This window comes from Thunnus thynnus, chromosome 11 (genome assembly GCF_963924715.1).
Source record: "Thunnus thynnus chromosome 11, fThuThy2.1, whole genome shotgun sequence".
Classification (NCBI taxonomy): domain Eukaryota; kingdom Metazoa; phylum Chordata; class Actinopteri; order Scombriformes; family Scombridae; genus Thunnus; species Thunnus thynnus.
The window spans coordinates 17,393,185-17,406,972 of NC_089527.1; the positions used below are offsets into that span (position 1 = coordinate 17,393,185).

Below are 13,788 nucleotides of genomic sequence, written 5' to 3' on the forward strand. Positions count from 1 at the left end.
ACATTATGGATGGTGTATGGGGATGGTAAAACCCACATTACACATCCAAGTGGAACACACACACACACAGCTGTCATTTTGTGTATTTGCATATGCTCATTTGTTTGTTGAGCAAAGCCCCAAATCAAAGGCCTAATTTGTGTGTGTGTGTGTGTGTGTGTGTGTGTGTGTGTGTGTGTGTGTGTGTGTGTGTGTGCTTTTTAAGGAACCTGAGTTCAGCTGGAGAGGAGGCCAGAAAACAGATGCGCACTTGTGAGGGTCTGGTTGATTCACTACTCTATGTCATCAAAGCTTGTGTAAACACTTCTGACTTCGACAGCAAGGTATGGACAAAGGCACACACACACACACATACATACACACACACACACACGCACACATAAACACAACTACTTAACCAAGAGGAAAACATGCTGCCACATGATAAGAGGCTCTGGGGGAAATCCTACTCACTCTGCTTGAATCATTTTATTGCCTGTGTCTAACTGACCCTACCAGCAGCCAGCAGCAACTATTTCATATGCCTCGTCACCTGAAGCACAACCCATAATGCACAATGGTTGACATTCAAATTCCAATAGACCAGCTCACTGACCCAGAATACAGTATATTAGGGACTGTACCATTATTATAAGAAGGGGGAAGGTTATATGTTGTCATCCCAGATTTATAGTTTATTTTTTTCACCCTGTTGAGATTTATTGTAAAAAAAAAAATCAGGTTTGTGAAACAGAATAGATGTGAATCATTGTATTTAATAGTGAATGAATGTTATCTCTCCCCAGAGCATGTCGTTTTTCACTCGCCTGCAGCGCCTTCACCTTATACTGCGGCACAGCAGAAAACACATCTACAGTAAAGTTAAATGCGCCCGTAATATAAGTTCAGCCTCACATGTTGCCAACTCGCTCTGTAATGAGTGATTTTAAATCAAACATGCTGACTGTTGTTGTTTACAGTTTTGCGACGTTAATGTGCAGGTAATTGACGCATGTGTGTTTTCCTCAGTCAAGGAGAACTAAACACACACTTCATTATCTGTTCCTCCACAGTAAACCCAACGTTGATTATACACCTCACCTTGTCTCTAAAACGAAATCGGCTGTACACAAAAAACCAGAGCAGCTGCCTGTTCCCAGTTTGCTCATTTGGTGGCTGTTTATTTAGCAGCTATTCAAAATAAGAGCCGCTGGATTTTTTTTTAACCATTTTGTTATGTTTGCCCATAGACTGTTTATTAAATGTGTTTGCAATACATATATTATTTTGAGATGTTGGGGGAATTGCATTCTTATCCACGTCACAACAAAAATATGGCGAGCTGGGGAGGGTCTTGCTTTTTTTTTTTTTTTTTTATAAAATGAAATATAAGATTCAGCTTCCCTCCACAGGCCTGTAATTTGTCTCTTAACATCTTTCTGTGGTAACAGTATAAATTAAATCAGATCTCCCTGACATGCATCTACGCACTGTATAACAACATAGAAAGTCAAGTGGCTCATGTGTAATGTAGAGACTGCATCCCCTGGGAACTGGGTCCTTTAATTTTATCAAAAATATGTGCTCATTGACATTCTGTGAAGCAAAGTCTGCACAGAACTCAAACAGCGTGGAATTAAATCCATTTGCTTTGGTCTAAATATTCTTTTCAACAGGAGACCCTTGGGTTCCATATCAAATTGATTTGTAACACAGCAAAAAAGCAGGCCTGTGTGTACCACACATTGGCTGTAGATACTGTAGCGTGCCGCACAGAGTTTATTGTATTGTAGCTTTTGTCATGGTGATTTAGAAAGCTGCCGCTATAACCACCCAACCAAGCCCCTGTCTCATTCTGCCTGCCATCAGATTGTGGAGAACTGTATTTGCACTCTGAGGAACCTGTCATATCGTCTGGAGCTGGAGTTGCCGCCGTCCCGACTGGTGGGGGGGCAGGAGCTCGACGGCTTACTGGGCAGCGAGTCGCCCAGTAAAGAGGTGGATTCCAGCTGCTGGGGCAGGAAGAAAAAGAAGAAAAAAAAGGGCTTGCAAGAAGACATAGTGAGTGTGTTTTAATAGAAGATCAGAGCAGCGGTTTAATCAGCAAGCCAGTTGAATTTGTTCAAACTCATTAAGTAGTTATTTTCAACTTAAATGGAATTTCAATATTAATGGAATGAAAATATTTTTGGCAACTTGTACAAACCACATTAAAAAAAACTCTCTCTGAAAAGTTCCAACAAAAAGGGTTTGTTACAGTCTGACTAAACTCATTGATTGTTTGTTCAGTGGGACGGAGTGGGACCCATCCCTGGCTTCTCCAAGTCTCCCAAGGGGGCCGAGATGCTGTGGCACCCTGCAGTGGTTAAACCTTACTTGACACTGCTGGCAGAGAGCTCAAATCCTGCCACTCTGGAGGGCGCCGCTGGGTCTCTTCAGAACCTGTCAGCTGGTAACTGGAAGGTACAGTATGGATATCTGCACATCCATTCACACACACACACAAAACCACTTTCTCTTTTGTCTTTATATAAACTGTTACATGTGATATCCTAGGAGACAAAGCATTTATTCAAGTGGTTAAAAAGGATTTAACAGCTCACCTGCTCTGTGTCAGTCAGACTGATGTCTGGTTTACACTTGGCATACACACACACTTACTAAAATGTGTATCTGAAGACCATCCATTCTCCCGCGTGGCGTCTAGAACCTTTTTGAAGTTTTAATGTGTTTTTCTGTGTGTTTGTGGACAGTTTGCAGCATACATCCGTGCAGCGGTGCGTAAGGAGAAAGGACTGCCCATCCTAGTGGAGCTGCTGCGGATGGATAATGACAGAGTGGTGTGTTCAGTTGCCACGGCGCTGAGAAACATGGCACTGGATGTCAGGAACAAGGAGCTCATAGGTCAGGAGTCACACTGTGAAACTTTTCAGATTGTGATGTTTCTGTTGGGCTGAGTAACATGATACATGGATACACAGAGATATATTGATGTGAGAGAGGTATTACACTGATACACAATGGACAGTGCAAGACATATAGTGTTGTGGACATTTCACAGTATGATAATATACATATTTAACAGTTTCATGCTTTGCATAATATCCCTTCTGACAACATGAACATTGTGAAATCCTTTAAAATAAGTTATTTTAATTGAGTGCAGAAACAAAACCCAATGCATTTTTTAACCACTACCGGTTAACTACCGGTTATTATTTTTCATTTCATCACACCTCAGCCCTTTCTACGCCGTCAAACTGTCTCATTTAATGAAAAACAAGTTTTTATGTGCTCTCTATGTGGAATTAATGAGGAGTTACAGTTCCAGCAAGGCAGGGGTGACATCTATAGGCAGAGGGGGAAGGTGTTGCAGTGTTGGTTTAAGGTGCTTTTGAATGTGTGTGTATATGGCTTTTTACTGCATGTATCCAGGTCCTGCAGCTGGGTAGCTCTGCAGAAAGGGAGATAGGGGAAACAATCCTTTTTTCTTTTTTTCTTTTTTTTTACACCTGGATGTGCACTCGCAGGTGCCCTTGTGATGATAAGGCAATGTCATTTAGGAAAACTGCCTACCTCGATGCAGTATCGAGCAAAAAAATATCATTTAGGATGAAGCACATAATGTAGTTTAGGTCACTGTGGCAGGCATCCACTTATACATTATGTAACATATGAAAAAATGTAGTATGTGTGGCAACTTCCCCCTCCTCTTTCTGTGCATACGCTTCTCTCTACCCACAAACCTGCTGTATGTCATAATGTATTAGCTGCATGTCTCACTTTCCCTCCTCCCTCTCAGGGAAGTACGCGATGAGGGACCTGGTCAACCGTCTCCCTGGGGGAAACACCACCCTGCTGTCAGACGAGACCGTGGCAGCCATCTGTTGCACCCTGCACGAGGTCACCAGCAAAAACATGGAGAACGCTAAGGCCTTGGCTGACACGGGCGGCATCGAGAAGCTGGTCAACATCACCAAAGGCAGAGGAGACAGGTGTGCTACAGCAACACTTATTTGTCCCAATGCTTTTAAGTGAGGGTGTCGAGTTCACGTTGATACAAACCTGACCCCCGAACATGTGCACATGCTCAAACAAACTGCTAGAACGGTCATCAGACGTATGTGGCTGGTGGCCAGCTCGCACAGAGTGTTCTGGACATTGGATGGTGGGAGTTTTACACAAACACACACACACGCACACACACAAACACAAATATTTAAATGCTCGGAGAAGGAGAAGCTATAGCCACAGGGAAGGTGGTTTTTTGTGTGCGTTGAGGTTACAGATCCCGGTGGAATGATGGAAAAACGGCTATTTCTAGCCTGCTATATATTCAGTTTTGTTCCAGGTCAAAACACACTCTCCCTTCAATCATACTGTCCTGTAATACTTCCAATGTGATTTAAAAGGTTAAAGTGATTCAGGAATACTTAAGAAAGACATGTTTATGTGTTTGTTTGTTTTCCAGGTACTCTATGAAGGTGGTTAAGGCAGCGGCTCAGGTGCTGAATACACTGTGGCAGTATCGGGATCTGCGCACCATCTATAAGAAGGTACGGGCATGTTTAGGCTTGAAGGCTTGACTTGGTGTGATTTTAAAGTTATTACTTCCCTGGAATACATCACTCTTTTCTCACCATAAATGGAATTTGATTTTAACCACAGGATTGCAGGAATTTAATTATGTAACTCTAACTTACATTCAGTGACATGTTAATGACATTATTGGTTAGATTGACATAAATCAGGCCTAATCACATTAAAAGTTGCATTTCAATCTGCTATGCACATGAAATGTAGAGAAACATAAAACAGGCAAAACATTTATGAAACATTTTGAGTCTATAACTGTAAGGAAAAAACACTATATCACACTTGTTAATGTAAGTAATAGTAGAACATGTGTGTAACATGTTTGCATTTTAACTGAAAAGAAAGATATTTCATACAAATACCAAAGATTCTGAAGTTTAAACGACTACTTCACCAATTTGACTTTATATAACTTTTTTTTTCACAAAACATGTAAACAGACTTTGATGTGTAAAATCACTGGAGTTCCCCTTTAAAGAAATTGTGCCTTTTCAAAAATCTGGTCTTACTGTGGACCACACAGCCCACGTGATGCAACACAGGAATTTTTCAAACATTCCCCATGTGACCAAATATAAAAAAGTACCACAGATCTCTCTGTGCTTCCTTACAGGATGGATGGAACCAGAACCATTTCCTCACTCCGGTGTCAACACTTGAACGGGACAGGTTCAAGTCCCAGCCCACCCTCCCCACCAGCACCATTCGGGTGTCCCCAGTCAACCATCCTGGTGGGTTCAGTTAGCTGCTGACCTCAATGCATGAAAATAGCCGCTGCAGATGAAACAGGAAAACCTCTGGAATTTAATGTTAAAATGTGTTTTTTTTGTCTCTTCGCAGCTGCCAGTGCCACGTCGTCTCCTGCAATGCTGGGAATCAAAGAGCATAGAGACACTATCAGAGATTATCAGAGAGCACAGTCAACTATGCAATTTTATAATTACCAAGGGGACAACAGTATTCATAAAAACCAGTATACAGGTACTGAAAAAACGCACACATCTGAAAGCCATTGAAAGTTGCATAACACTGCTCTTTAAAATCTTAATTGAAATCATATCCACTTCCTGCACCAGACCGTAATCACATGCTACCCTCTGGCCGTCTCTGTGTAGTGAATTATCTGTTTTATCCCTCAAAATGCTCCAAGCAGATTCCATGGTCAGTCTCCTCTCCCTGCCAAGACAGTCCTCTCTTATCAACGCCACCATAGCCTGCCAGCTCCGAGACAGACAGTCTGTCAGTTTAGTGTAGAGCTCTTCAGAGCTGTTTTGTGATGGAGATGGCCTACACAGCAGTAAAGTGGACCCGGGTAGCCAGTGCTGGACACTACAATGGCACCATTGTGTAGTGGGCCCAAGTCACAGCATGCAGACAGGGGGCAGTGAGTGGGTACCCAGACATACTACAGCCAGACGAGCACTCTCGCCAGCCTACGCCGGTTGGCAGGAGAGTAGGGAGGGCAGAGTAAACAAAATGAGCCGCAGCCTCAACAGTTCCATGCACTACATAGCGAAGTGGAAATTGAGTTTCTGGATTCCACCGGTTGGATAAAGTGCCAACAAAAATACCCATCCCATGGGCTATGTAAACAACAGAACAGCAGTGGCCAATGCTATTATTTGGTGTTATTTCTCACCCCAGCACAGCATAGCACTTCTTGATCCTACTCTATCTAAATACAGACATCTGCCCTATGGGGATGTGCAGACTTTTTCACTGATATGAAATAAAGTGTATTTGCATTCAAGTCTTTTTATTTTTTACTCTTTTTTTTTTCCAGGGTCTGGAAAGCCTTCTCCATATTACTACTCATCACCTACAAGAGAAGAGCCCAGAAGAACACAGGTAAATATCATCATTCTGCATAAATGTTCAGTGCTACTTAACAGGCTCTGCAGGTTTGTCTGCTCTGACTCAACCCTGCTGTGGTAGCCATTCAGGGCATTTTAACAATACAAATAAAATCAGTATTTCCTGTTTACTTTTGGTCTGTTCATACAATTATTTATATGCACACAACGTTGTAGTAGTTTAGAACTTCCAGTGACTCACGACACACCCCAAAATGACATAACAACAAGAATTACATTACAACAAAAACACATATTCAGGGCATGTAGCATTGAGGCGAAGCACACAGGGTGACATAAGTGTGCAGTTTTTAATGTTATTATGTAGGTATGATTACTGTGCTTCACTCAGGTGTTGGTATAAAGATCCAACATCTTTGCATATTCCAAGTCAGAAACAAATCAGTGTTTCAGTATTTAAATGTTTTTGGAGGTTTAGGTGGATCAGAACCAAAAAAGTCTGGGTCCAGCACTGTAATTAACAATTATTGTCATTAATGTAAGTAAAATATCACTCTCAAAATTCTCCGCAACTCAAGGTGATGTCTTCATATAACTTGTTTTGTCTTAACAAGACTCTAAAACCCAAATATATTCATTTAAAATGATTCAAAGAAAGAAAAGCAGCAAATTCTCACATTTGAAATGAGAATATTTATCATTTTTGTTTGATAAATGACTTAAATAATCATTTCAAACGTTATTTTAATAAATCATCACATTTTTCAATAATCACATTTGTGACTATCGACAAGTCCATTGCTTGACTAATTGTTTCAGGCCTACTCGGCACCATTACTCAGACCAAGAAAAGAAACTGTAGGTGTGAACCCATCCTTGGAAATCAATGCTTTCTTCCAGGAAGTGTTTGATAGTATTGGTACAAGGCGTTTGGTTGAGAGCCCTCTCCGCTGTTCTGTATCCACCTGGCGAGGACGACCAGCTCTTCCACCTCACTTGACTAATACAAAGAGACTGACACGTATTCCACGGTGGATAAAAGGCGATGCTGGGAACGACCCAGCACATCAGCTATTGTCTGAGCGAGAGTGAATGTGACTGCTAGGATTGGGATGGTCTGGGTGCGTCTCAGGCACCTGTCACTGTGGGACACGTCCATGCGTGCCCATTCAGATAACAGACACAGCGAGAAGGAGGGAGGAGATCAGAGGGTTCTCTTGTGGCCTTCGTCCCATCACATTTAGACCAGTTAATGTGTGAAGACAGTCATTACCCCATTTCTACCATTTACCTTGAAGCAGTTTTCTGTCGCATTAGTGGCGAGAGATGTGTGGGCTGGAAGGTGATTGATTAATGTGGCTGAAAAATCTCCAGACAAAAGTGCATTTTGCTGAAACTGCTGAGATGTTCGTATTTGTTGATACATTTTATTACCATCAAGTGGAAGATTGGTTTGAGGTATTTTTCATGTTGTTTTTTTTTGTGTTTCTGACAGTGATGAAAGAGGTATTCATATCCACCTCTAAAAGGAATAGTTTGACATTTTGGGAAATACTTTTATTTTCTTTCTATTCTGAGAATTAGATGCGATCGATATCGTTACCATGAAGTTTCCTGGCAACCGGCGGAGACTGCAGGAAGTGAATGCACCTGATCCAAGAAATAGTCTCACATATAACCCATATAATTGTCATTTTTACACTTCGGTTTTTGGATTAAACATTCAAGATATAACATGTTAATTAGTGAGCTTTAGAGGTGGATTCGTTACCTGGAGAGAGAGGCAGTTATAATGCTAAGCTAACTGGCTGCTGGTTGTAACTTCACATTTATCATCCAGACATGAGGATGGTATCAAGTTTCTCATCTGGAAATAAAGTGAATAAGCCTATTTCCCGAAATGTCAAACTATACTAAAAGTAGCAAAACCACAATAGAAGAACACTCCATTATAACTAAAATTCCTGCATTCGCTGTATTATCAGCAAAATGTACTTTTAAGTATTTGTTATGAAGAAAATATTATACAGTGTATGAAATGACTGGATCATTAACACTGATGATGCATCTGTGTGTAAGCAGCATTTTAATGTGATGGTTGGTAGAGGTGGAGCTGATTTTAACCACTTTATATACAGTCATGTAACATCATCCATATGTTTTAGATGAAGACTACAGAGTAAAAATAAACCTGTAAAATAAAAGCAATGAAGTAAAACATGACATTTCCCCCTGAAACCCTCTCCAGGCAAGTTTTAAGACATAAATAATATTATGCTTTAATCATTTCTGGCCAATATGGTTTTTCCACAAAAAATGTTCAATTACCTTGTTAGAAATTCTTAAAAATTCTTCTCCCTCATTGGAAAAAAAAAAAAAGTTGAACTGCTGGACACAAGATGTCTCCTACTTCACTGTATTCTCAGTGTTTGTGCACTGGCAGTTTCAGATTTTCACATCACATTTGTATAAGTTGCATATTGAACCACGATGGCTATAAACTAATTGTGATGTCACAAATCCTGCTCGTTGGTCTTAAACTCAGATTTTCAGTGAGCACAGAGAAACTTTCCCCCTTCAGCAGATGAAGTTGAAAACATCCTTCTGGTGTCAAACTCTGCACTTACATCATTCTGCACAGTGAAGCTCAAACATCCAACTGAAGTTACAATAAAGAAAACACATTTTTGAGTGGAGGGGGACTTTTTTTTAGTGATTTGCCACTGCTGGTTCTTTACCACACTCCAGTGAAAACCAGTTCATCACAGCCTTCTTGCCTCTTTCCTTTGCAGCCAATGTATTACACAGATGAGCCGGGCAGGAGGAACTACGATACATACAGAATGTACCTGCAGCATCCTCACGGCTACGACGACCCCTACTTGGAGGAAGTCATCACCTACCCGCCCACAGTCGACTACAGTTCCCAGCCTCACGGACTGAAATCCACCACCAACTACGTGGACTTTTACGCTAGCACACGGAGGCCTTCTTACAGGGCAGAGCAGTACCCCGGCTCTCCTGACTCCTGGGTATAGGTCTGGAAATGCTCCTGTGTTTCAGTTAACAACCTTCTTTTCATCCCTGACTCTCATTCCAGGGCTTTGAACGAGGGGGGTAAGCGGGGTGGGGGGATGTTGTCTTCACCCCGCAGCAGAAGCGAAGAACCAGGGAACACACAAGAACCGACAAACGTTTTCATGAACTTGGCTTTATAAGTGTGTTTGTTTAAAAGTGGATGTGTTTGTACGGAGGGGAGTTCAACTTGAGCGATAGCAGATGGAAGGATGGAATGTGTGCCAAAGAAGGAAATCAAGGAATGTTTTTTTTAAATTATTTTTTATTCAGTAAAAGGAAGATGGAAATCATGCTTGGGGGAGGGGGGATGGGTAGGGGTAGGGGGAGGGAAGGGAGGGGGGGGGTTCTGCTGAGAGAGACGAAACCAGACATTATCGTGAGAGAGACGTGCGTCCTGCTCTGTCTAGATGTTAGTTTTATTTTCTTTACGAAACTCTTAGCTGTGATAGCATGGTGAAGGTGTGAGTCATGTGAGCGAAGGTCCGCGATAAAGAGTCAAGATGGGGAAATGTGTATGTGCTGAAGCCAAAATGGATCATGAACTCATATCTGTAAAACAAGAGAAAAAAAAACAAACAAACAAACAAATAAAAAATACTAGTAAACTAATGATGTTAGATTGTACAGAGGGATCAAATTGTATCTGTACTTAATGTTGAAGCTGTGTAATGCCATGGAGTCTTGTACATTTCTTTCATTTTATTGTAAATATAGAAAAAAAAAAACATGTTACCTGGTTTACACTCATCCGCACTGGTTAAAAAAGAAACTTGTGCCATGTTAAAACTCTATAGATATATAAATATGAAGAAATTATGTGGGAAAAAAAAGATGGCATCATAACACAACCATGCTCTAATAAAAGGTCAGTTTTGTTTTTTAAACTGTGTAATTGCATCTTTTCACATCTCTTTTTCTCTTCTTCATCTTATATGCGCACAAACTTCTTGTAAACAGTTTTTTTTCTTGCATTTATTCTCCTCCTGTGGGGGGAAAAAATGTTTCATTATATTGTATTTACTCAGGTACATGAATAGAGGCAGGCCAGCTCTGAACCAGCTGACCTGTGTTTCATAAACTGCACGTCTGAGGAGCCCTGAAGCACAACAATGATCTGTAACTGACCCTGAACTTTCACCCTGCATGTGGAGATGGACACAAACATTTTTTGTGTGTGTCTGGGATCAACAGAAGAAGCTAACTTTTAAAAAAGGGTGCTTTTGTGTCAATAATGTTGTCTACCAAGTCTACATAAACCTTTACATCTGCAGTTTGTGTGAAAACTTTTAAAAACAAGTTCAAGACCATGTCTGCGAAGCACATGCACAGGGAGGGAATATCATGAAATAGGCCTGAGTGCATGCAGGTGAGCAGAATATGAAAACCAATGAATAACATGTTTATGTCAGTGGCATCACTTTCACTTCTCTAAACATGCAATAACTACACCCTTTACCGTCAAAAATGCCTATTTCACAGCAGAAACTTTGACTAGTCAGCTGGAAAAAGCACAGGTGTTACTGTCTCTGAGCCAAAATGAACACTGAACATTTAAGTATCATAATTAAAACTTAATATTGATCTGGTCGCCATTTAAAGTAAGACTCAGTCCTGGAGGAGATGATAACACTTATATACGTAGATGATAACTGCACGGAGGTAATTGGCGGTCGATAATCAATCTTTGGCTGTTTCCTGTTTCACTTTATTAGTAAAATGCTGACTGAGCATCAGTCAAACACTCACATAGAGGCGTTTCTCTGGCTGCGGGCTTCCTGTTGCCACACAGGACGTCATCTCTGTTAGAGCATAAAAACAACGGAGTGGGCGTAGAGAAGAGTTTGGTGCTTTCTTTGCTTTTTCTCCTCTGGAAACTTTTCAACATGGTGCAACAACTGTCCAAACACGGAGCGATGGAGGCTCCTCTGCTGAAAGCTGGTCACCGTCCGGCAGGTAAACTTTTGTTCTCACTGTTTGCAGTTGCTTGCTTTATTTTTTTATTTTATATTTTACTACATTCAGTCGGACGCTGTTGTTTTCACTGCTCGACCCAGATAGAGAGCCGAGCGAAGCGTGACGCTCAATCATCTCCTCTTTTTTTTTTAAAAAGTTTGACACAAAGCTGCTAAATCAGATCGTCGTTTTGCTAATTGCTGTGATAATCGCATCAATCTGTTTTTTTGCAGATTTACTCATATGCTCGTTTTTTGTTTTTGTTTTTTTTTTAACTTTTCAAGCAGGCCTCTGGTGAAAGTCACACTGTGTTCTCACTAGTGAAGCTTGAATACAAGTTAATGCATGCGTGATGCTTCATCACGGAGCGCTATAGATAACTCTACTTTCTCTTTTATGTCTTTGCTTTTGCTCATTAATGATGCAGCGCCACTAAAAAGACATGCATGAAAAGTCTAATTATTTTCACTTTGTCAATTTTTGTTATATGCTCCTTTTGCATGTTTAATTTTACTTTTTTTTTTTTTGCATTTTGCTTCTTGATGGGGGCTTTTCATGCTGTAATGTTCAAAAGGTTTTAGGTTAGTGGTTTGTGACCCCTTCAAATATAGCAAAGTCCTCTTGTGACCCTGCGTAACAGGCTATGTATGGTCCTAGTGTGGTTATAACTTGTGAGCATTTAAACCAAAGACTGATCTCCCTCCCCCTCCCTCACCCCCCAAAAAATAATCAAAATAGTTGATTAATTTTGTCAATCGACTTATCAGTTAAAGGACTAATTGTCTAATTGTTGCATCTTTATTTGCAATTCTTTTACAGTGTGATTATTTCATAGAAGGTTTGCAGAGTGTTTGGGATCTCTGCATGTTGTAATCTTTTAAAATCTGCATAAATACAAGTACATACTACTTTATTCTTTTTTTCCCCAGGTAACATAAATTAATACAGTTTTATTCTCTGGGTCAACAGTAAAGGCTGGTGGTAAACGGGTGGCTAAAAAAAGCTTGGAAGAGACTGGCACCCATGGGACTCCAGAGAAGGATACAAAGAGGTCTGATAAACTGAGGTAGGCTCACAGACTACAACAGTGGTCACTATGGCTGCTCCTGGAGAGCTACTGCATGTTTTACGTATCTCCTCAGTCTAACACACCTGATTCTTATTATTAACCCGTTATCAAGCCCTTGACAAGCTTCAGCTGCTTGATAACGAGTTAAATAATTAGAATCAGGTGTGTTAGAGTGGGGAGATACCTAAAATATGCAGAGTTGGTGACCACTGGTCTACGACATCTAAAACATTTTTCCACAGCAGACATTTTGACTCGTTGTGGCAGGAAAAGCACAGGTGGATTTGATAACATTGACAATGGCTCAGTTCCATTCAAGTGTCCAATGAACCATCAGGCACTACACTAGTGTCAGGAATTTGGAAAAAGCTAAAGTTAATGTGCTTTTTCTGCTCTGACATGTCAACATATCTCCTGTAAAAGCATGTCTTTAAAGGGTTATTATAACTAATTTCTCTGCATGTGAACACCGAGCGAGAGAAATAAATGCTCCAACCTGTGATTTTTTTTTTTTTTTTTTTTTTTTTTTTTTTTTTTTTTTTTTTTTTGAATGTCCGGCATCACTTTGACCATGTCTATTATTAAATTTGATTAAACTATGATCTCACAGCAGCAGGTCCCTTGCCACCTCCAGCAGGATGCAACAAGTTGGTGTACTTCTGGCAGGAACGCTTGATAAGGTAAACAAACATCCCCCCTTTTGGAAAAAGTCTGTTCCAACTGAGTAAACCGGATTCATTACAATGCCTCTCGGGGCCGCAGGGCTTTGTGGATAATAAACTCTTGCCTGTAATCTTCACAGCTGAGCCATGACTTTCCAGAGACACCAGTGAGTGTGAGGCACAGCAAGGTGCTCCCCGCAGTGGAGAAGCACCACTCGCCCCGTTCTTTCTTCATCCAGCAGCCGAGGAAATGTTGAACGACATGTTTGAAGGGATCCGTGTTAAGTCAACTGTGAAACACAAACATGAAGTGTTAAACACGTGAGGGAGAGCTGACAGGTTGTCTGTGAAGTGTCAGTGACATTTTAGAAGAAACATTAGCTTTTTTTCTGCCTGTGCTTGTTTGTGAGGATACTATAAACCAGCGTCACTGTGTCTTTCCTTGTGTTAAGAGATAAATGCTGAAGTCGTATTAACCAGCTGATGAAAAACACATGGCATTTGGGTAGAAGTAAGTTTAAAGTGAGAGTTAGAGGGGGGTTGTAAAGTGAGATACTTGAGACTCTTGTGTTTTTTGTTTTCTCAGTGAAACCTCACTATGTATTGCTTGGCACTTATTAGATTTAATAAAAAATAT

At 40.7% G+C, this 13,788-nt stretch overlaps 2 protein-coding genes across 7 annotated transcripts in view; both read left to right on the plus strand.

The window, feature by feature from the left end:
- LOC137192614 (plakophilin-4-like) overlaps nt 1–9,766 on the plus strand; it is an 83,679-nt gene extending 73,913 nt beyond the window's left edge. For all 5 annotated transcript variants that reach the window (XM_067603442.1, XM_067603443.1, XM_067603440.1 and 2 more), the window contains 10 exons: nt 206–323; nt 1,849–2,040; nt 2,269–2,442; nt 2,733–2,883; nt 3,782–3,974; nt 4,451–4,535; nt 5,189–5,306; nt 5,416–5,556; nt 6,359–6,423; nt 9,182–9,766. In XM_067603442.1, coding sequence (XP_067459543.1) covers nt 206–323; nt 1,849–2,040; nt 2,269–2,442; nt 2,733–2,883; nt 3,782–3,974; nt 4,451–4,535; nt 5,189–5,306; nt 5,416–5,556; nt 6,359–6,423; nt 9,182–9,427 — 1,483 coding nt within the window. In that variant the 3' untranslated portion in view covers nt 9,428–9,766. The remainder of the gene's footprint in view (nt 1–205; nt 324–1,848; nt 2,041–2,268; nt 2,443–2,732; nt 2,884–3,781; nt 3,975–4,450; nt 4,536–5,188; nt 5,307–5,415; nt 5,557–6,358; nt 6,424–9,181) is intronic.
- Nucleotides 9,767–11,261: 1,495 nt separating this feature from the next.
- dap1b (death associated protein 1b) lies at nt 11,262–13,627 on the plus strand. Of its 2 annotated transcripts, none has more exons than XM_067603450.1 (4): nt 11,262–11,420; nt 12,390–12,486; nt 13,100–13,169; nt 13,292–13,627. In XM_067603450.1, the coding sequence occupies exons 1-4, from the start codon at nt 11,351–11,353 to the stop codon at nt 13,406–13,408; spliced, it is 354 nt and encodes a 117-aa protein (XP_067459551.1). In that variant the 5' UTR covers nt 11,262–11,350; the 3' UTR covers nt 13,409–13,627. The 2 variants fall into 2 exon arrangements, with proteins under 2 accessions (XP_067459551.1, XP_067459552.1); XM_067603451.1 differs by having other exon boundaries at nt 13,103–13,169.
- The last annotated feature ends 161 nt before the right edge of the window (nt 13,628–13,788 follow it).